Source organism: Aphidius gifuensis, linkage group LG5, assembly GCF_014905175.1.
Source record: "Aphidius gifuensis isolate YNYX2018 linkage group LG5, ASM1490517v1, whole genome shotgun sequence".
NCBI classification, from domain to species: Eukaryota; Metazoa; Arthropoda; class Insecta; order Hymenoptera; family Braconidae; genus Aphidius; species Aphidius gifuensis.
In genome coordinates, this window is record NC_057792.1 from 19,785,067 (window position 1) to 19,807,271 (window position 22,205).

General features: G+C 31.8%; 4 protein-coding genes across 9 annotated transcripts; all 4 read right to left on the reverse strand.

Annotated features, from left to right (window-relative positions):
• Window positions 1–1,135: 1,135 nt before the first annotated feature.
• Window positions 1,136–7,852, reverse strand: LOC122858342 (monocarboxylate transporter 9). Of its 5 annotated transcripts, none has more exons than XM_044161172.1 (8): window positions 7,148–7,720; window positions 4,885–5,940; window positions 4,241–4,815; window positions 3,989–4,155; window positions 3,542–3,704; window positions 2,878–3,141; window positions 1,982–2,203; window positions 1,136–1,823 (listed from the first exon to the last, which is right to left on the reverse strand). In XM_044161172.1, the coding sequence occupies exons 2-8, from the start codon at window positions 5,690–5,692 to the stop codon at window positions 1,365–1,367; spliced, it is 2,658 nt and encodes an 885-aa protein (XP_044017107.1). In that variant the 5' UTR covers window positions 5,693–5,940; window positions 7,148–7,720; the 3' UTR covers window positions 1,136–1,364. The 5 variants fall into 5 exon arrangements, with proteins under 5 accessions (XP_044017107.1, XP_044017108.1, XP_044017110.1 ...); XM_044161173.1 differs by having other exon boundaries at window positions 7,081–7,720; XM_044161175.1 differs by lacking the exon at window positions 7,148–7,720 and adding an exon at window positions 7,750–7,852 and having other exon boundaries at window positions 1,173–1,823.
• An 81-nt stretch (window positions 7,853–7,933) lies between these two features.
• On the reverse strand, window positions 7,934–12,962 carry LOC122858343 (cytohesin-1). 2 transcript variants are annotated; one of them, XM_044161178.1, is made up of 7 exons: window positions 12,749–12,962; window positions 10,890–10,963; window positions 10,172–10,777; window positions 9,584–9,695; window positions 8,964–9,191; window positions 8,614–8,683; window positions 7,934–8,312 (listed from the first exon to the last, which is right to left on the reverse strand). In XM_044161178.1, the coding sequence occupies exons 1-7, from the start codon at window positions 12,825–12,827 to the stop codon at window positions 8,225–8,227; spliced, it is 1,257 nt and encodes a 418-aa protein (XP_044017113.1). In that variant the 5' UTR covers window positions 12,828–12,962; the 3' UTR covers window positions 7,934–8,224. The 2 variants fall into 2 exon arrangements, with proteins under 2 accessions (XP_044017113.1, XP_044017114.1); XM_044161179.1 differs by lacking the exon at window positions 12,749–12,962 and adding an exon at window positions 12,658–12,741.
• Window positions 12,963–13,793: 831 nt separating this feature from the next.
• LOC122858344 lies at window positions 13,794–19,005 on the reverse strand. The gene is made up of 5 exons (XM_044161180.1): window positions 17,893–19,005; window positions 16,598–17,017; window positions 16,219–16,511; window positions 14,849–16,137; window positions 13,794–14,761 (listed from the first exon to the last, which is right to left on the reverse strand). The coding sequence occupies exons 1-5, from the start codon at window positions 18,064–18,066 to the stop codon at window positions 14,511–14,513; spliced, it is 2,427 nt and encodes an 808-aa protein (XP_044017115.1). The 5' UTR covers window positions 18,067–19,005; the 3' UTR covers window positions 13,794–14,510.
• Window positions 19,006–19,123: 118 nt separating this feature from the next.
• Window positions 19,124–20,883, reverse strand: LOC122858346 (armadillo repeat-containing protein 1-like). Its single transcript, XM_044161181.1, has 4 exons — window positions 20,490–20,883; window positions 20,059–20,394; window positions 19,741–19,950; window positions 19,124–19,656 (listed from the first exon to the last, which is right to left on the reverse strand). Exons 1-4 carry the CDS (start codon window positions 20,589–20,591, stop codon window positions 19,486–19,488), a joined length of 819 nt encoding a protein of 272 aa, XP_044017116.1. The 5' UTR covers window positions 20,592–20,883; the 3' UTR covers window positions 19,124–19,485.
• Between the last annotated feature and the right edge of the window lie 1,322 nt (window positions 20,884–22,205).

Genomic DNA, 22,205 nt, shown 5'->3' on the forward strand with positions numbered 1-22,205 from the left:
AAAATTATTAAATTAACAAAATAAATACAATGACTGAAAATAACAAATGCGTTGGTAAATTTTAGTTACTAAAGTTTCATTAAAGCGGTGTCTCCACGATATAGAAATGCTTGCAAGATCTATCATCACTAGATAATTACTAGAATTTTGGTGGAAATCAGTCTTAAAAAGCCTTGCAAGACTATCACAGCACCCGTATTCACAGGGCAAATTTTATACAATTTAGGGCTTTTTTTGCCACTGATTGCGCTTATAAAATTTTTTTTATATAGATTTTACATATAAAAGCTCCACAAGCGCCACCAATGGATGAAAAAAGCGCTAAATTGTAAAGCCCTGTGAATACGGGTGCATGTTACATGTTCCATTTTTTCGTGCAAGAACTTGCATGAGATTTCTATAGCGTAGAGACACCGCTGATAGAACTGTAACTTACCTTCATAAATCTCCATGGTTTACAACTCCTCTGCACCCGTATTCACAGGGCAACACAATTTAGAGCTTTTTTCCTCCACTGGCGGCGCTTGTAAAGCTTTTGTATAGATTTCACATACAGAAGCTTCACAAGCGCTGCCAGTGGAGGAGAAAAACCCTAAATTGTAATGCCCTGTGAATACGGGTGCTGACCTCCCTCTCCTAGCCCCGACAAACGGTCGCAAAGATGAAAATATATCTTAAGTCATGATCATTTTGATTCAAATTGATTTTTTTTCTACACTGAAACCTTGAAATTTTCGAGAAAATTGTGGTTTTGTAGGGATAATGAAATTTTTTTTCCAGTGCACAATTATTGCAATACAATGAGTGAATCAAAAGACTGAATTTCTATCTCCAACTTAACTCTTTTAAAAAAATCAGTGATATTCATTGGATCCATCGATTGATTTCTCTTTTCTGTGCATATGAAGTGAGTCACAAAATTATTAACCCCTTTTCTTATTGAAAATATGTATCGATTGTATGTTGATTTATTATTATATGAATGAGACAATATCAATTTTGTCTCATTTAACATAAGCCAAACTAACTTTAGTCAGTGAAAAAGATCAAACCTATTTTTTTTTTTTATAATACATGTCATCGGATAAAAAAAACATATCTTGATTATAATGTAATTCTAGAGACATTCTGAAAATAATTTTTATCGATCATTTACTTTTTATTATCGCTTATTGAATATATTACAGTTTTCTTTATGTCATTTAAATTTCTATATAGAACTTCCACTTTATCAAGCTGTATGAATCACTGAATGATGAAAAATTGAATTTGCTATGTAAGTATTGAGAAAGAAAAAAATTTAAATTCTATACAATATCAATAAATTATTCAAAAAATATCAACGAGATTAACTACAAAAAAACTTAAGCCGACAAGTTGGTCGCGCTTATACGCTCACGTTCAACAGGACCATCGCCTACTAATTTACGATTTTTGGTCATAGGAATCAGACCCATAAGAAAACCAGCAATAATAATCCAACCACCAGCCATTAAAAATGATAAATCCCAAGATTGAGTGATGTCAAAAAGTAAACCTGCTAAAGGAGGTCCGAGGAGATTTCCAATTCCTTGACAAAGTAAACTTAAACCATAAGCAGTCGTGAATCTTTCTAGTGGTATTAGTTGAACAAGTATAACTGGTGTAAAACTAAAGTTACTGGCGAAGAAGAGACCAAACGCTGCTGAGGTTATCATCAAAAGATAATAGTATTTAGTAAACACTGACATCAAAATTGTAGCAACTCCACAAGCAATCAAGCAGCCTGTATAAGTTTTGCTAACGTTCATCCACGGTTGGTCTCCGGCCCAACCCAAGCCAATCTATAAACATAAAACATCAATTGTGAGTAGTTTTTCATAACTAGATTTGAATCAGACTACTTTGAAATTCATTCTAATTTCTAGTCAGAAGTTAGAATATACGGAATTTTTATAATCGATAGAATCAATAAAACAAAATTTTAATTTTTTTTTAATACCATTCCAATTGTATTTGTGATGCCAATGATACTGAGAAGTTGAGCTCCATCAGTCTCGTCATAATTGTTCCTCGTTAAGTGTTCAGCAAGATAAAAATATGGTACAATAAACCAAGTGAATAGCAGGATTGTTGATAAGGAGAGTAGCAAAAAATGAAGCTCCAGGAACATTGAAAAATCGAACATTCCTTTGATCAATTCAACTAACTCACTGTACCATTTCTATAATGAGAATAAACGAATTACCAAGCAGTACAATTAAAAAAGCATTAAACGAAGAACTAATCTATAAGTATGGCCGTCAATTTATTTACTTTCAAGTGGAATTGACATTATTTAAATTTTTTGAGAATATGAAATTAAAACAATTCTAAAAGACAGCTATAGTGAAGCTGCGTCAAGTGTGCTTACCTTGACTTAGCCTTGTGATTTAGTTTTGTTTAAATTTCTGATTTGAAGTATGTTTCCGGACGTCTATTTTTTTTAAAAAGCGTTTCCCGAAATTTAATGTTATATTACTTATATAAGTTTTACGACGTTAAATAAAAAAATAAAAATTAATCCTCGAAATTTCCTATACTTTAGTACAAAGTAGTAATTTCTTTTTTTGCTATTTTTTGCACTGTCAAGAATTTAGAATTGAGGATCAGCGGTCAGAAAAAAAAATTTAAGTGGTTTGATTTTATTTCTGGGGAATATTTTGACGGTGGTTTTATTAGCGCAGTTTAAAATAGAACTATTGCAATTTTAAAATGGAGAGAAGATAATGTCATATTTTTATTCGTGAAAAGAAAAAAATATTTAGAAGAGAATACTCCATCTTTTAAAAAGTTTCTCGAAAGGGTTTTGTAAAAATTTTATTTTAGCAGTGAACATTTGTTAAAATTGAAACTGACCTCTTTGCTCTCTTTGGCCAACGTAGTCATGCTATTACGATAAATATCAGGACAGCTGCTAGCTCTCAATCTATATTTATGCAAATTTAGTACGGCTCCGCGATACATGACCGAGTTTCTATGAACACGGATATCTTTGAAGTAATGAGTATTAGTGGTGAATTGTCTTCGTAGCCATGGTAGAGAGTCTGTTCTCACTTCTTCTTTATCAACGTCGTTGAGGTTGTGCGAAGAGTGGTTTCTATTCTTCTCCACTTCTGGTTTCTGCAAAAAAAGAATTCATTATGCTGGGATGAAAAATTGAGTATGAAAAATGTATGGCAAATCTATACTCAAAATTTTACAGTACGGAAAAGGTATACCATACCTTTTCCATACTCGTAAATTCCTTACTGGGAATGGGATATCCATACTCACATACGGTACATATATTTATTTAATCGATTAAATTTTTTTTGCCTTTTCAATATAACATGGAACAACGTCTGTATTGTTAAATAATTTTGATAATAGCATCGAATCGAAAAAGTATTTTCAATAATGAGTCGTATGTATTAAATATTTTATTTCAGATATATATAAGCCTCAAATTTGAACAAAAAAGTTGCTAAAGTTAAAAAAAAATTTCCTCAAGTGAACAAGAAAAAATAAACACTCTACTCACTGTTTGGTTGATATCGTCTGTCAGAGCTGGGTTTCCTATGGCAAAATCTTTTTGTGACGTTCGTCGAGGAGGAAGAACACTTGGTGAAGTATTTATTGAATTTTCTTGGATATCTTTCGATTCAATAGGCTTTCGTGGAGCTCCCCGCGTCGCTTGTTTTATTCTGAAATTTGATTAGGTAATTCCACAAATGAAATAAGTCGTTGGGATACCTAGGGATTGTCTTATCGTATATTATTTTATATATTGCTTATATTCTTCAAATTAGCAATGGCTCCTAGACTAATTTATTAAAGATAAGCTTTTCTTCTTTACCCCAGAAAATTACCAAGATTATAAGTTGTTTTCAAAGTAGAAAAAAATCTTTTCCTTAACTAATTGTATTTTATTTTATAAATGGTCAATTCAGATTTATAGTTATGGCAAATTTAAACATTTTGACTTTACCTCATTGACATCGTTATTCCACTTTTATTTGTTGACGGATCCACTTCTGATTCATCCAACTGCTTATCCGAGAAACTTCTACAGAACAATAGACTTGGATAGTTTTCAAGAATCACGTTAAAAAGTTTTGAGTTTCCTGAAAGCGACTCAAGGACTTCCAAAGGAACCTAAAACGATTTTTATTATATTCAACGTTTTTAAAACTTGTTCGTGTAATTAAGTAATGATGAAACGTATCAACTAACAGGATACCTTTTCACTTTGGCGAATGAAAGTTGGTAAATTCACAACACTTCTATATCCTTGTCTGGACATTTTATCTTTGTTTGGGGTCTCAGTAGAAGTGCGAAGACTTTGTAGCAGGTATTCTGGACCTTTGCCACTTTTTAAGAGCTTTCGTAACTCATCAACGCCTGGAAATTCTTCTGTATCGATAACGGAACATGACTTACCCGCGTCTGATCTTGCCAGAGATTTTCTGGGCGATGACTCGTTCTGTTGTTTATTCTGTTCAATGATCCACCACTCTGGGTCCTTCATGATTGTACCACAAACGATAAGGTTGTAAAAAGTTCCTGCTAAAAGAAGACACGTTCCTCTCCAGCCATATTCACTAATAAAAAAAGTCGTCATCGGAGCATACACAAAAGTGCCGATCCCAGTACCACATGCTCCAAGACCTACTGCCAAAGTTCGCTTTTTATCAAACCAATACGCGATGCTGACAACTGCGGTGACGTAACATAAACCTAAACCTAATCCTGCTACAACCCCAAAAGTCAAATACATGATTTCGATAGAGTTGCTAAAAGAACTCATTACAAAACCTGAAGAACAAAAAAAAAAAAAAAATACGATAAATAAATTGTTTGTATTTAGTCATGTGATTAATTCACCTGTTCCCGCAATGAGACCTCCAATAATTGTCATTTTTCTACAACCATAGCGATCCACTAACGCAGACATAACAGGACCTGACAGAAGTGGAACAGCCATAAACAGTGATCCTATCCAAGCAGTCTTAGATTTTGAAGCACCAAACTCTTCAAGAAATTCTATGTATAACAGTCCAAAGCTGAAAGATACACCATCAGCAATCATAGATATAACCAGTGATGCCAGAACAACCATCCAGCCCCAACCTCCATCCGGAATTTTCGAAGGTAATTCGTCTTTTTTTATAGTTTTTGTATAGAGATCTTTACGACTATAATCAACCATATCTAGTATACTAGAAGAGTCAATAAAATCTTTCCAAGTATTTTGAACCTCTACGGGCTTTGTAGGTAATGTTAACCAACTTTCATATTCACTATCATTTTTTTCGGGCAAAAAAGATTCTACACTTGATCTATTGATGCTCAGAGCCAATGTAGATTCACGACCAATACCAGAACTTTTACTGGAACCATCATCTTTATTGTATCGACTCTTTATAGCTGCAGAACTTGGGATAATTGTTGGGCTTCCATTATGCCAGCCAACGATTGGAGCTTGGCCTCCGATTGAACATTCATGCTCTTGTGCTTTGTCAATTTTTTTATTCGAGCCTTCTTCAGTAACATTTATTTTATTAATCACCAAACTCAATGAGTTATTATTTATCGTAAGATCATTTTCAAGGTATAATGGCGTTTGTATACCAGAGTCATGAGAAATTTTTCCTTCGGGTGTAGCTACTAAATTTTTATTTGAATCAGTCATTCTTTGTTTAATTTGAAATTGAAAATTTCGCGGATCAGATCGCACTAATTCTAAATGTAACTTATGCTCCTTGAATGAATCCAACGACGAGGCCAGCCTTTGAGGATTTCTATTTCATTCAGAAACTTGTAACGAAAGTAAATTGCTTGACAGAGCATAGGTAAAAACCGGAAGTACGAAGAGATGACGAATTTAAATAGTCGGCAAAACAGCCCCAGCGTGCACCCTTTTAGTCACTGCGTTGTGTCCTACACAAAAAAATTATATAGTTTGACAGTACAAATAATCATGAAATTATTTGAAGACTATATGTTTCGGAAATTTTATTGAATTATTCAAAGACTTTAAAATATTTTAAGTATCACAGTATTGCCTAATTCATACAACTTGTTCTTGAATAATCGAAGACATTTAGTATAAAAGAAATCATTTGTACCTAACTTTATTTTTAATTTTCGAAGTGAAACTTTTTTACGCAGGGTAGTAGAAAAAAGATCAAGTGACTGAATGGCTGGGATGATCTTGAATCATGTTCGTTAAATATGAATTAAGGTGTTTGTCTGTTCTTACATTTTGTCGTTTCTATAGTACACTGGGGTGGGCAATTGAAAGTGAGTGAGAAAGGAGGAAGATTGCAAGGGATCTGACCTATTCACCATATGTTCATTTCTTTGGCTAAATTAATTCTTAATAAATCAACATGTAAACAACATCCTTTCCTTATCTACCATTTTTCCTATAGCTTTTTATTTATTTATAAGGATGTTGCCTACATGTTAATTTTTTTAGCTAAATTAATTCTTTATAAATTAACATCCTTTCCTTACGTATTGTTTATTTTTTCCTAAAAAATAATAAAAAAAATATTTTGGACGAATCTATTTTTTAAATTTAAATAACACATTTTATATATAAATATAAAATTGTATATGTCCATATGCGATAGCCTGTATAAGATTTGATCCTCATATACAAGCATATTTCGCTGTATAAACTTAATTAATGTAGATTTGGAACGTATCAATATCCTTGATATAGCCTAAATTCGATGACTCAGTTACTGACACTCACTATAAGTATTTTTTTTAATTTTTTAAATATTTTTTCCAATGCTTGGACCGTTTAAATCATAAAAAGTTTTTCAGGTTATAAATTAAATGGATAGTAAAACGGAATAAAAGATAATTTGTGTCACTGGGGCATCGATCTAAAGGTCAAGGGCTTGCGCATTGACTTTTTGATACAAAACTTTACTACTGTAAAGAAAAAGCAATGAAGGTATAATAAAAATAAAAAAGTTGCATCTTTGCAGAAAGTGCATCATAATCATAGCAAAAACGATTTTATTATTTTTTTACTATCAAAAAGTAGTATCACTTTTAACTAACAAATCGAGAATACATCATTTCCAAATATTAGCGCTCGTGTAAAATTTAATTTATATCAAGTGCTCACTGAGTCTGAGATGATTCACGTTATCATAAAAATAACAAAAATGAAACGAAACGTCGTATCAGATGTCACATCAGAAGCTCACTGAACTAAATCGATATTTCTTTGTAGCAATAGGTTTTATTGTATCATTCACTGCACTGTATATTAGTATTTATTATTAAATAAAATTGAATGACTGAACAAAACTATGGAGAATTTTACTGATTTTGTGATCGAATTAATACCGTATATTAACTAATAAAAAGCTTTCTAGCTTTGCTAAAATGATGGACTTCTTAAGTAAACTGTTAACTGAAATAGGCTATAGCAGATATACCTGGAAAAAAACTACGAGCGCATGCCTTGTGTATTGGTGCTTTTGCGCAATTGAAAGTACGACTCGCATTAAAAGAATGATCGATTTCAAGACTAATTTGTTATTGTATTATGAAATATGGATACTTCCCAGATCAAAGAAAGTATAAATAAATTCATGAAATGAATAATGTCGATATTATTAGTAGATAATAGATCGGCTACAACTCAAATTAATTATGCATTCATTGAATTATAATTTACTGCAGCTATGAATATATTAATAAGAATATGTAAGTTGAAGTTACCTCTAAGCTCCCACCATGATAATCCTATATTGTCTATGGTAAAAAAATATACTGAAAATAAAAATTTATATTAATTTGTACACAGACACTTCGCGATCATAATAATATTGATAATAAAAGTGTCGATTTTCCATTTCATTTATTAGCCTATTTTATAATTATTTATATAGTTATTTAATAATTCATTCGATTATTCATACGTGCATCCATTTATGTGATCTCTAAATTGTTTTTACACGATCATACATTGATTCAACAGTTACGTCTGTATCTAATATTTTCTTGGTTTCTTAATACAAAAAAAAAACCCAAAAAAAAAAAATTCAGGATACATTTTGTTCTTATCCCAGTTTCTGGATGTGCTGTGGCACAATAATGGTCACTCAATACGGAAGCTGGATATGAACACAATCATGCTGAAGATGTTCGCTTCTATCTTGACATTTTTTGTAAACATCACTTTAAAGAGAAGCTTCTAGCTCTTGGAGTGTACATTCGTTTTTTGAGCTTTCTTCTTTCGAGTAGCCAGCATATCATAGAACGGATTATGAGATATGCTTTGCCTGGAAATAAAAACAACATTTATCATTCACATATTTAAAAAATGATAATTCACGAGAAAAAAAAACAGGATATTGAGTCTACAGAAAAATAGTTTCAGAATTTCAAAAATTAAGCCACCGATCGACATTCAAATTATCGATTGAAAATATACATGAATCAAGATTGGATGCCAAGTTTTAGTATTTTGTGTTCTCCTATCAGCTTATCGTAAATCAGAATTCAATTAATCTGATTTACAAGTTCTGTTTGTATGTATGCAGTTTCGAATGAAAACTAACAATTTTTTATAGAAAACTATACCTGACGCATTTAATCCATTCATCTTTTTCTTCATCCGTTGCGGCAGACATCCTATACACTGTGTGTTTACCTGAAAGAGAAATTTTTCATAAATATCCAGATTGTGATATCACTACTATCAAGTATACTCCTAATGTAAGATGCTAGAATTTTAATGCACAGCAAATTAAAAAAATGATGAATAAAATGGGGATAATAAAATTACACAGTAATATATGCAATGGAGGCGTGTAGTCGAATTCGTTATATAAAAAAATTGCGAAGTCTAATTTTACGGAATTTTTCTCTGTTCATTAAGTCAATTATATTCAATTAATAATTCAAATTAGTTCTGATAAGCTATCCAGTACCTTCGACGACTTTTCCCTCGCTGTCAGTCTTGCACGCTTTGATAAACTCAGAGCCTGCCGCAAACATTTCAAAACAATGCGGTTTACTCCTGTCTTGTACTTCTCGAACTTGGATATTTTCCAAGGGAATGATTCCACGTGGTTCTTTATCAGTTGTATACTCAAAGTAGTATAAGCAATTATCGTTCAAGATAAACCATCGTCTTTTCCAACTTTTATAACGTCCACCTGTAACATGTGTTAAAAAATTATTAAGTTTATTTGGAGGTCTACGCATCGTACACAAAAAAAATTGTGCTTAAAAATTATAAGGATGACTGCTTTTTTAAAATTAATAATTTAAAAAAATTTTTTTTTTGAAAGAAGAACTTTTTAATTCAAACCAAAATTTTTCTTTTAAACTTCAAATGTTTTTTTTCGCAAGAACTAAACTCTTATTTTCAAGAAGCTTTTTTTTTGGCAATAGAAAAAAAATTCTTCAGTGTACGATGCGCTTAGCATATGAGGAACGGTAGTATCATAATACTTCTGATAATATTCAAACATATTTTTTTAATGACTGTCAAAATAAGTAATCTAAGATCATAGTTATATTGAGAGAACTACTTATTTGTTTTTACCTTGTTTCCAAAGCCAACCTTCTTTGTCTGGGTTGAAAAATGTGTGCATCAAATCATTCCCATCGTCCTCAGGAATCTTGAACGGTTCAGTTTTTATGCTTTCAAACAGACTCTATGGCATAAGTAATGATTGTTAATTAAAGATCATTTTATGCGCAGTACTTCAAATGAAAAAAAAAGTTAGGAAAAGTAAGAATAAAGAAATTAAAATATGAAAAGAGTATAAAAACAGCGGTAAAATACGAAACAACTAGAGTATGAGGAAATATATCGCACGGATAGAGATATAGAGGCAAGAACTGGTTTCGGTCAATTTTTTTCCTGCCTCCGTCATATCTGGCTCGCTTATTTCCGTTCCCCCCAACGAGCACCGACAAGCTATCACACTAAGCTACTTCGCACTCGCCACTCTTCGTGGGGCCATACGCAACTACCACTATGCACTTTATCCCTAAAAAACTACGCATATTATTTATTTATTTTAGTTTCAATGTAAGTTTGCTTGAAAAAATTTAGAAAGTGTACGATTTAATACAAAATTACTAATAAACTAATAAACTATGACGAAGTGAATTAAAAGAAACTTACAAGTAGCAGCTCTCGGGGTAGATCACCACCGTTGTTAATGCCCCGATTCATTGTAATAAAATGCTCAATACTTGGTTTATCCTTGACACTAGGATTATGTAATGATGTGTTTAGCATGATGATAGCGAAGCTCAAAACGTAACAAGTGTCGGTGTTGGTAAATATATTTGTATTCAGTTGACAATACCGTTGGGCAAAGCACTCCATCATTCTGTCAATTTTTTGGGCTTCACCAGGCAGTCTAAATGACCAAAGAAATTGTCTCAATGCCTGTACTAATATGAGGTCCGTAAAATCATGAAGTTCTACAAACGCACGTAGCACTTTTTCATTAAAGTCATGCCGTTCGCCAAGGTAGTCTCCAATGGCTGTTTTATTAAGACCTTCACCCTTGTAGAGAAACTGAGCGACATCTTCGGGTGTGGCTGCCAGTAAATTGTGCTCAATAAGGTATTCGATACCTTTTTTCGGATCCATATTGAATTTTTTTCTGCCGATTGACGTCTGTTTGGCTTTATTTGATGGTTTCGATTCATCAGGTGCGAGCCCACCCCCTTCCATTGACTCCATTTCTGCCACAACTTCACCAAGTTCATCTTTTAATTGCTACAAATAAAAAATTCAGAAGATAAAAAAAATGTCAGGAAATTGTTCTAGTGCGATAAATAGATCAACTGTAACGAAGGCTGGAAAAATAAAATATTAAAAAAATATTTACCTGTATTTCAAGTAACAGTTCAGTCTTTTTCCTTCGTATGTCAATGAGAATTCTCTGCTGCTCTGGTGTAAGTTCTGTAATAAAAATTTATAAGCTTTGCATTATCATATTTTTTATAATACATATGCAACAAAAACTAAATTCTTAACTAGAGCGAAGCCTGGCCACTACGCTAAGCATCAGGCACTAAACAGCTGGGCACTCGATTCTCAAGATGATCGATTTAATTTTTCTCATAATCGTGACGTTCCCGGGACTTTGCTAATTAATTTGATCAATTAATGGCCACAAAAAAATTTTTACAAAACAATTATTATTTTCAGTAAACAACTTATTTTTTTTTTCAAAAATGTTTTTTTCTACCATCAAGAATAATTCTTCTTTTTTCCATCCAAAAATTTGAATTATTGATTTTTATTCAAATCTATGATTTCGTTTTTGCCTCTTGTGACTAAACGTAAAATATAAGAATAAAAAAACTATCCTACGACTCGATCCGGTGGTCGAGCGGGCTACAGCAAGAGTTTAAAATAGTAATCCGTTGTTCGGAGGTTCGATCCTATCTAGTTGCGCGGACTTGAATCATCTAATATTTTTTATTTGTTTTCACCTTTCTCTCTAACTCTATCAGTCATAATAACCGGTTGATTGAATCAATAAAAAAAAGAAAAAAAAAATTGATTTGTTAAATAATTTTTTTTTATAGATTTTTGATAATGTTTCTCGATAAATTTTGGATCAAAAATCTTAATTAAGTCTTGATCAAATTGTCCGATCAAAACTTGATCTGAATTCAAGTTGCCTGATTAAGATTTGATCCTATCCTGGACTGAATTTCTACTCGAGTAACTTAATCAGCGGCAATATATAGGTACGTTGTCGAATTCAGATAAATTTTTTTTATTTATTTAGGGAATGACAATTGCTTATTTTGTTTTTTTTTCAAAATTATAAATTAGTTATCCATGTTATGTTGAAATTTGGGAAGCCTATCTGATTTTAAAAAAATTATTAATGTTTAAAGTCAACAGTTTTTGCCGTGCACGGTAATGAACAGAGTGTGTTAAAAAAAAAACACATCTCGAATTTTTACGATTTTATCGTGCCTACAGAAATATATTTGTTTTGTCTATGACATGTATGAATTTATAATAGAAATTATCATGATTTCTATTTTAACGTATGCATTTGAGAAAGAACAAGGGCAATTCACAATATCTATCTGATGATCTTTATTTAAATGGAATACCAATGATTTTTGAAATATTAATAATGTTTAAATCACAAACTTGACAAGAAAATCTGTTAAGCAGCTGTGATTGGAGTGGGTAAAAGAAATATCGAAGTGTACTAGAAGATATTATTGTTTATCATTCAAGTTTAGGATAAGGCGTATACACTGAAAGTTAATATCTTATCAAATCGTAAACTTAACTAAATCTTGATTAATCTCCATTGCAAAAATCCTACCAAAAATACAATTGTTAAGAAACGAATTGCATTGTGATAGTTCTATTAAAAAATAACTATGTGTTTATGACTTTGATCATTTCGAATAGTAGAAAAACGATAAAACATACTTGAACACACCAAATACTTGACAACTGTAATTATGAAAAAATTGGAATACTTGTCACTCAACTTATTTGGTTTGTAGTTTGAAGTTTTATTATTTACAATTGTTGTTGATATAGTCAAGATAGTTTGCAGATTAAGTGACGTTTAAAGACATTAGTTATATAGAGTGAAGTATTTTGTTTATATTTACAATGGTTGTAATCCCCTTATGTTAACTCGCGGAGCGCACGCGCGAGTTGTTGGACCAGGTGCAGGTATTATTCTTTTGCAAAATTTGTTACCTGACATGCCGAATTGATCGACTTGGTGTATCCCAGAACTGACAACCATGCCGATTACACTATTTTGGTCTTGCCACATGTCCAAATATCCAAATGAAGAGGACCACTCGCGCACTAAAACACTCCATCACGTACTGCAGCCATTTGCATTTTATAAAGAGTGATGTTCACTGTCCATTAGTCAACTTTTTCACTTAAAGCAAGGTGTCCACCAGTGCTGGGTAGATAAGATACATACGTATTATACAATGATTTCATACGCGTATTAATATTGTATAATACGTCTTCAGTTTCATGCACCATTGTGAAATACCGTAAAAATGACGTACTGATACCATACGTTACCGTATCGTTACCGAATTACCACGAATTACTGCTCCATTAATTCCTCAGCAATATTTGCTGTAAAAAATTAATATAATTACTGCAAACGGCTGAGGAGTTAATTTAGACTACAAATTAATTTATTTGACTACATCCTTTTTTTAAGATATATTTGTCAATAGCTCTTCATTTCATTAATTATGGCGAATAGATGTATTATTATAGAAAAGATGTAGCTAAGAAAAGGACGAAGCAAAAAAAAATAAATTAGTAATCTACATTAATTTCTATGCAATATTTTCCATAATAAATTGAAATATTATTGGCAAGTGTCTAAGGAATTCATCAATAATTTTTTTATTTATTATGGCAAATAAATTAACTAATAATTTTTAGGAATATTTTAACAGCATCATTCGGGAATTTTTTATCGAGTGCATTTCTTTAATAAAAATTTTTTTAGCTTTGTAACTTTACCAGCTTGAGCAGGGCCCCAGTACGTGTAAATCCGAGGCGGCTTATTTTTATTACTAAACGCACCGTGCGTCAGCGCAGAAGACCAATTTTCGTCTAAGACCAAATTTCGTTTGTTATGCTCCAAACAAAAATTGTCTAAGATACAACAATTTTTGTACCGTCATGGCACCAGTACTCGGATGGTAGAGGTGTAATTTTAACTATTTAAACTATAAAAAATATATTTAAAAAAAAAACATCATTATTATTTTTAAATTCTTTATAATAATAGCTTTTATTTAAAAAAAAAAAACTCGTATAAATAATAAATTCAATGAAAATTTAATTATAATTAAAAAATTTTTCAATTTCCCCAGTATCGGACATCTAAAATATATGAGAACCAGTTGTTGCACACGTAGGTACCAGTTTCTAGACAGGCAAAAAAATGTTGTCAGTTATTGTACTAGTTGTTATTAGTGTCCGGATACTGGTCCCAGATAAAACTTGATGAAATTAAAGGACCCCAGTAGTCGGACTTTATTATTTATATTTATAAAATTTTTATAAAAATTTTTTTTTTATCTAATTGGAAAATTCAAACATTTTTACAGAAATTGATATCAAACACTAAAATTAATTATATTTGATAGACACATAATTGAGCAGCCGAACAAATATTATTGAGCAACACAACAAATATGGCGAAAATTGTTGTGCAGCTAAATAAAATTTGTTCAACGATACAATAAAATTTGTTGCAGCACAACAAAAAGTGACAGGATAGGATTTTGCCTCTAGTTTGTCGTGCTATCACAATTTTTGTGATTTTTTTTTTCCGTGTAGTGAATTCCACCAAATGATAGATTTCCATTATCAGATTTAAAACATGTCTTCTTTTATCACAGATTTCGAAAATTTAATTCAACTCATGTTAACAACCCAATTATGAGTTCATGAAATTGAAACAGGTTTGATTGGGCTAACCGGGCAACGATCTATCTACCGTACTCGTAAATAAGTTTGATACATTTGATTCGAGAACTTCAGAATAAATATGAGTCGTTGTATCACCAGAATCTCTAAAGTGATCTGCAGATCGAGTAGATATATCCGTATTCAAATCCAAAAAATTCAAGCTAGAAGCATTGAAAAAATCTAGAAGTCCCGGTCTTGCCAAAACTTCACTGGTATATTCTTCCATGGGACGTTTCACGTAACCACCAATAACATCTAGTGGAAAAGAGTGTTTTAACAAAGCTTTATACTGTGGTATTTTTTTAACTCGTGAAAGATTAATGCTACAAACAGTCAAATTACCTGGCAACTCTTTGTAGACATAATTATTTTCCGCACTTTGATGATCTGTCGGCTGTGCATAATCACGTAATACTAACGGCGAGATTTCATTGCTGAGCTTTTCTAGAGAAGGAACTTTTGTCCCAACATTTAACATTTTCTTCTGCATGTTTAATTGCTTTCTTCTTGGTATGATTGTTTCATACATATTATCTTCATGGTTTGGAAGTTTTTTTTCATTGTTATTGTTACAATTTTCTTCAACTTTTATTATATCATAAAGATGTTCAACTATATTTCGGGCATGACTGTAGCACTCTGGATCATTAAGTTGATTCTTCAAATCTTTCAAATACTCTTCAGTCAACTCTTCTGGCAATGTCTGACTTGCTTTGTTTTCAGTATGAGACAAATATTCATTCGGATCGTTTTCTATTTCGACATTCTCATGAGACAGTGATCCGTTGAAATGATTTACGCTCAACTCTAATGTTGAAAGTACCAATGATTCTCTTTTCATTTTATCGGTCACAGAATGTATGGCATTCAAATTATGAGCGGTGGATAATTTTATCAATTTTTCGCGTCGTTTCATATATAAAGCACTGAATATTAGGATACTGACAGTGATCAAAAGAATGATTGAAATACAGAGAATAGAAATTAAGATATTCGTAGGGTCTAACTTCAAGAAGTTATTCGTATCAACGTCAAAAGTGTCATTTTGTGCTGAATGAATACAAGGATTATTGGTCGGAGAAGCTAGTTTTTGTTCGCAATATGTATCTGGTTGGTTACAAGTTGTACCAGTGTTAGCTTTGCAAAATTGTTCAGTAAATGTCTGCATTGAAAAATATCCTTGTGATCGTTTAAAACATTTTTCAACCCATTCTCCGGCAACGCACAGACTCGATTTCATCATCCAATTAACTGAAGTATTTTTGCCTGTTATTTTTTGTATCCAATCGATCATGGAACAATCGCAAAGGTGGTCAAAGCAATTGTATTCTACTTTAGCAATATTGGCTTTTTCACTAACTGTAGCAAATTTGAGCGAGCGGTCTACTGCTTTGTTGATACGATTTCCGATTAGTGTGAACTCCACGTTGGGATTCTCTTTCGTTGTTTTTGCTACCTCATCGGCCATAATAGCATCCTTGCCCAAATTGAAGAAAAAATTGTAATCAACAGAAATATGAGTCCACTCTTTGAAAACCATGGCGTGCTTTTGAAGACTGTGAAATTCGTTGAAATTGAACAGTATTGTTGCTGCTGAGACCTCAATTGCTGCAGTTTCAATTTCATCAAATCTGTTTTTCTCGAAGAATAAAAATTTAAATCGTTATTTATTCCTCATAATTCTAAAAATAATTTTTTATTTACATACTTACCGGGAATGAAAAATCGAAAAATTTGTAGCCGCTGCTCGAAATGCACCCATCTTTATTTTTCTTAATCGAGTATTGACAATCTCAAAATTTCGAATAAGAGTTTGTTCGCTGAATGCGCCTGACTGGATTTCGAAAATTGATCCATTACTGAATTTTAAGTTTGAAATCATAACTGCACAAAACGCATCTTTGTGAATCACACCTACGGTGACATTATTCATCCAAATTTCTGATACTGCCGAAGGAAAAGCTAAACTTGGAATTTCAGCAATTTCTGCACTTTGAAATCGAATCTGAAAATAAAATCTACATTATATCTATACAGGCTTCCTCTTCATATGCTAGCAATTATGAAAAATCATGCAATCAGTCAACCTACCTTGGTCGATGGACCATGGCGTCTATTAGATAAAACATCAAATTTAAATGCATTGCTCGACAATCCTAACGACTGTACTTCAGTCACCATAAACTGCGATAGCCATGAAAATGCATGTTTCTTTATATCTACAAATTGGCATCGAGTTATAGAAATAGATAATGGTCCTCGTACATTCTTGAATGCATTCGACTCCAGTACGAGAAAATGACACTCTGATACTTCAATAAAAGAGTTCGGATAACTAATATTTTGAAAAATTTTCTCTCGATCGAGATGTGTGAGAACGCTGGTGACCAGGCCACGTTCCGGTTGTTCTTTATCTGTGAAAGCACCAGCGTGGATTCTTAACTTTCGACAACGTGATAAAGAAATCATAGAAGCCTCCTCAGGAATCGATCCTTTATGTAGATCAACCTCCTGAAAAATGATATACGCATTATTAATAACATTGTAATATTTCAGAAATTTTCAAACAAAGCATTTGAACTCTAATTAATTATCACAAAACTTGAGAAATTCAGTATTATCTTATATGATATTTTTTTGAAGATATTTTGAATTTAAAAAGACGAATTGCGGACTTGGTATCGGTCGATCATTGGGCCCTTCATTGGGCTAATCGGAGAAAACGCGAGTAATTTTTTTCAAAAATTAAAATAAAACATTTTATTTATTAACAATAAAAATCATTGTTATTGCTATTATTATTATTATTATTATAGCCATTATAAAAATCTGCCGAGACTTGGCCAATTATTGGCAACCGAACAATGGCCATTAATGTATCAGCCAAGTATTGGCCATCTAAGAGTCAGCCAAGGCTGAGCCATGGATCAGAACCATGAATTCGCAATACAAGAATGGGCCAGTCGTTTACCAAGGATGAACCACGAATGGCCCGTGCTTGGCTACCAATCTTGGGTGCCGTTGATGGGCCAAGGCATGGCCGTGTTGTGAGTCTTGGCGATTTCTACGAGAGGATTTTTTATTTTTTCGATTTATCGAGCTTATTCTTAGATAGCGGAGGCCTAGGCCCCCGGCTTGCTAGAGAACGCTTTCTGGAGTAACTATTTTGTACTAATAATATTTTTCCATTTTATAATCAAAACAATTATTTCTTGTTCTATTAATTCTGATGTACATTTCCCCTGTATACGAGTAAAAAAAAAAAAAAACTTTTATAAGCTGTTTTTCGATTGACGTACTTGTTTAAAAAAAATTAATACGATGTTTCATATATTAATTATTTCAATATATGAAACATTGATCAGAAGCATTGAACCATACGATACCTGATAGTCTAAAAAAATACATTCAACGTTAATCCATTGATTAGAAATTATACGACAATCACAACCTATCATCGCACATATTCCATGAGTTGCATTTCTACTGGAAACGCAATATTTGTTGAATATTAACAATAATAATATCCACCACATGTAAAATATTTTTTTTTGTCTCATTTTAACTATATTAATGATTTATGTCTGATGCAAGTTTTATGTCCTTCACTTTAATCCAATCAAATCACTTGCTTATCCTTCAACACAATATTTTTAGAAAGAGATTCATTTATGACAAAATGTTTTTTAATAAGAGACAGTAGACAATACTGACTACATACAAAGTAAAGCGGACAGATTAGTTCGAAAACTGTTGTTGGAACTTTGGAACACATGGATACGCTGCAGCATGTGTGAATTGTGATGTTAATTCCCACTCGCATTCCAGTTACGATCGCCCTTCTTTTCAACATCCGGACAAGTAAATTAAGTAAGTGAAGACGTAAAGTAGGGATGTGCGATACTTTTAAAAAGTATTTGGTATAGGCAGTGTTGGGTAGGTATGATAGCAGATATTTTTTTTTTTTCGAATATCGGTTATTCGATATATGGGGTTGAAAAGTACTCGGTATATCGAATATCTAATAGCGAATAAATTTTTTTTCGCTCTGCAATTTCGCCATGTCATGTGCTAGTACTGCCACTACAAGAAACAGCTTTTTCTTATAAAATTTTGATTGGTATTACAGGGCGAAATTGCAGAGCGAAAAAAAAATTTTTATTAAAAGAATGCACCCCAATGCACTCATTGGCTACTCCCCCCTGCCGTTGCTTCCCAATTTTCCAATATTTTCCACACTTTTGCATTTTCTTTCATTTATGCAAAATCTTTTGAAAAAAAGTGATTTTAAGCTTCTATGTCCATTATTTATAAACTAATCTACATAAAGATTATTCTCGCAAGTTTACATTCCATTATTTTTAAATATTAAATAAAGTTTTATTAACAAATAAGAAAATCATTGATAAAACTTTTTCTATGTGGCATGTATTTCAACATAACATGGATAGCTAACCCATCAGCATACTCTAATAATTGAAAAAAAAAAAATTCTTTGGCTACTAAACTGTGGTCAAACATTTTTCATAAATCAAGTAAAAAATGATTAAAAATAATTACTATGCACACAATTTTCTCATAAATAGAGTCTTTAAAATAATGAGTATACAATAATAGTCTATTTTAAAACATTTGGGAAATACTTTTTTAACGAAGTTATTATATAAGTTTTTTACACTGCATAAGATATATCACTGAAAACATAATAAATTTTCCAATCTTACATTCATTTCATCGAAATATAAAATTAAACATACGATACAGAACCCTAGATATTTAACATGAAGAGAAAATATCGAGACCAAAAACTGGAGCTCAGACAGTTAATACTGTTCGAGGTCAGAAAATAAAATAATATCAAATATGTTAGAGACAATTTTTCTCTTATGCGTTTTGGGCTAATAAACTCATAATTTTCCTAGTAAAAAAAAAAATTATTCTAAGAAACAAAAATGACTTAATTATTTCTCATTCCTAGTTCACCAGTAAAATGAACTATTAAAAAATTCCGCCGTTGATTTGTACAAAGTCGAGGCACTCTGTTTTAGTCCTGTAAATAGTGAGATCACACCCTCTTTTGAGTCTTCTGAATCTTCATCTTCCGGTAGATAATCTGGTAGCTCTTCGTAATCTCCACTTTCAGTATTCAGCTATAAATATATTATAAAAAAAAATTAAAATAGAAAACGAAGACGACAAGAGTAAGAAAATTATAGTCTTGTGGATTTACCAACCAATTTTACAAAGAACTCTTGATTGTATTTATTTTTAGTAACTAATCTTGCTTCCATATTTTGAATATTTTCTGAAATAGCTTCAGCTATACATTTTGCCGTAACATTAACCAAAGTTCTCATCGTTACCCTTTGATGTTCAACATCAATTACAAGAGATATAAGTCCTTCGATTCTAATCAATGTCAACTCTAGCTCAGCTTTCGTTTCCTGTAATAGAAATGAAATATATGAGTTTTAATCATTTTTCGTAAGTGTTATTTAAACTTTAAGGTTAACCACAATTGAAATAAAATAATTTCGAGGAACTCAACAAACAGGTAAAAGTCCGCTAACGTGAAGTACAATAACATGAGTCTTGAGCTTCTTTGGTTCGATAACTCGTCTACAGCGACTCCTTAAATTATATATAGGTGGTTTCATTCGTTCAATATCATCTTTGACAGATTGTGCATGTTTTGCTAACTTTGGATTATTAAATGAATATTTGTTTATAACCGCCTCAAGTGCCTCACGAACACCAAACGTGGAGGTTAAATGGACATAATTTTCAACATTTTTATTGAAAATCTCAAGAATTTCTAGAGCAAGAACAACAACTTCTTCATCAGGTACCTCAAGAACAAATGCAAGATACGAAAGGACTGTTCTATCCTAAAAAAAAAGTTATAAATATATTGAAATAAATTTTTGATGAATGCTTAAATAAGAGAAGAATAAAGCAGTAATTGATGAAAAAGATAAGATACCTTCAATATTGTGTCATGATTGGCAAAGTCATTCGCAAGCCTCCGGTAGGTTTCCAAGGTCTCTCGAAACTCTTGAGTATCAGCGGGTTCCTCTAACTCCATATTTTACTTGGTTTCGCTAAGCTAGAGTGTATCGAAGTATACACCACTTTATGCAGGTTTTTTTAACTTTCAAGTTTATTTAATTTAGTTTCATTGCTGAAATTGTCTTTTTTTTAATTCTGGTTTTGTTGAGAAGTCTTTTTCTTATTTTATGGCTGCTATACACAGACTACAGTCCAAGGTGGTTGTACGGGTGTCTATGGAGCCCAGTGATGGGTTATTCGACGATTTTCGGGGTATCATACGTATGATACTACATAAAGTGTATGATAGTTGAAATTACAATTAAGAGCTTTTTTCCACCACTGGCGGCGCTTGTAAAGCTTCTGTATGTGAAATCTATATAATAAAAATTTGACAAACGCCATCAGTGGCAAAAAAAAAAGCTCTAAATTGTATAAAATTTGCCCTGCGAATATGGGTGCAGGTTATTTATTCAATAATTATAGCGAAATAAAAAAAAATGAAACAGCTTTTTTCTAAAAAATTTTGATCGGTATTACAGGGCGAAATGAAGTGCAAAAAAAAAAATTTTAGTAAAGGAATGCACCCTTAAACTACTACATTTGATGTCATAATTTTATTTATAACAATTTAAATAAATTTATACAATTTAGATCAAACAGAAAAAAATTTCAAAAACCCTTATTCGCTTCCCTAGATGATTAATCATGGAAGCTTAGAGTAAAACTAGCAGTCCAATTCACAGGGCAAATTTTTTACAATTTAGAGCTTTTTTTTTGCCGGTGATGGCGCTTGTAAATTTTTTTTTATATATAGATTTCACATACAAAAGCTCTACAAGCGCCACCAGTAGAGGAAAAAAGCCCTAAATTGTAATGCCCTGTGAATTGGAGTGCAGAGGATGTTTTCATTAGAGCTTTTTTCTGATGGCGGCGCTTGTGAAGCCTTTGTATGTAAATTCTATATAAAAAAAATTTTACAAGCCCTATCAGTGGCAAAAAAAAGCTCGGCTGGCCATAAAAGCCTATAACATCCTTGAAAAATGTCAACTTTATTAATAAATCAAAAAAAAAAAAATTGTGTATTGGTTAAACAAATAATCTACTGTCAAGATTTTAAAAATTTCTCTGTATTTGTACTTCGTGTTGGACATGCCTAAACAAAAAAATTGTGTATTGGTTAAACAAATAATCTACTGTCAAGATTTTAAAAATTTCTCTGTATTTGTACTTCGTGTTGGACATGCCTTAAGACAAAAACATTGTGCAGATGTGAGATATGCTGTATTCTGCTCCTTAATTTTACAGACCATAGTGTGAAATTTCTCACAGGAGTCAATATAATATATAAACACAATGAAAATAATTGAGATTTTATCACTGTAAAAACTATGATCAATACTATTAAGTATAATTAATTATAATACTAATATGCATATAATATACAAATTAAATGTTGAGATAGTCTACATTCAATGGTCTTTCATTTATCATCATATTACAATAAACATTGTTGAGGATACTCAAAAATACTTAGAAGCACTGAATCCGATGTAAAACTAAAAACATATCCTTCGACGTACTACAGCAATTGTTTTTGTTGACGATTTACCTTCCATTATTGAAAATCTATAAAGATATGATTGAACAG

Bases quoted from the DNA above. Each gene is read 5' to 3' on its own strand.
- LOC122858344 (XM_044161180.1), bottom strand. From the start codon at position 18,066: ATGAGACAAAAAAAAATATTTTACATGTGGTGGATATTATTATTGTTA. The intron at 17,018-17,892 runs GTATCGTATGGT...ATCATTTTTCAG, and splicing joins GTATTTTTTTAGACTATCAG to GAGGTTGATCTACATAAAGG. The intron at 16,512-16,597 runs GTAGGTTGACTG...TTTTATTTTCAG, and splicing joins GCCATGGTCCATCGACCAAG to ATTCGATTTCAAAGTGCAGA.
- LOC122858346 (XM_044161181.1), bottom strand. From the start codon at position 20,591: ATGGAGTTAGAGGAACCCGCTGATACTCAAGAGTTTCGAGAGACCTTG. The intron at 19,951-20,058 runs GTTTGTTGAGTT...TTTCTATTACAG, and splicing joins ACGTTAGCGGACTTTTACCT to GAAACGAAAGCTGAGCTAGA. The intron at 19,657-19,740 runs GTTGGTAAATCC...ATATATTTATAG, and splicing joins AAGAGTTCTTTGTAAAATTG to CTGAATACTGAAAGTGGAGA.
- LOC122858343 (XM_044161178.1), bottom strand. From the start codon at position 12,827: ATGTGGCAAGACCAAAATAGTGTAATCGGCATGGTTGTCAGTTCTGGG. The intron at 9,696-10,171 runs GTAAGTTTCTTT...CTTATGCCATAG, and splicing joins TACCCCGAGAGCTGCTACTT to AGTCTGTTTGAAAGCATAAA. The intron at 8,313-8,613 runs GTATAGTTTTCT...TTTTATTTCCAG, and splicing joins GAATGGATTAAATGCGTCAG to GCAAAGCATATCTCATAATC.
- LOC122858342 (XM_044161172.1), bottom strand. From the start codon at position 5,692: ATGACTGATTCAAATAAAAATTTAGTAGCTACACCCGAAGGAAAAATT. The intron at 4,816-4,884 runs GTGAATTAATCA...TTTGTTCTTCAG, and splicing joins AGGTCTCATTGCGGGAACAG to GTTTTGTAATGAGTTCTTTT. The intron at 2,204-2,877 runs GTCAGTTTCAAT...TTCTCATTATAG, and splicing joins TGGCCAAAGAGAGCAAAGAG to AAATGGTACAGTGAGTTAGT.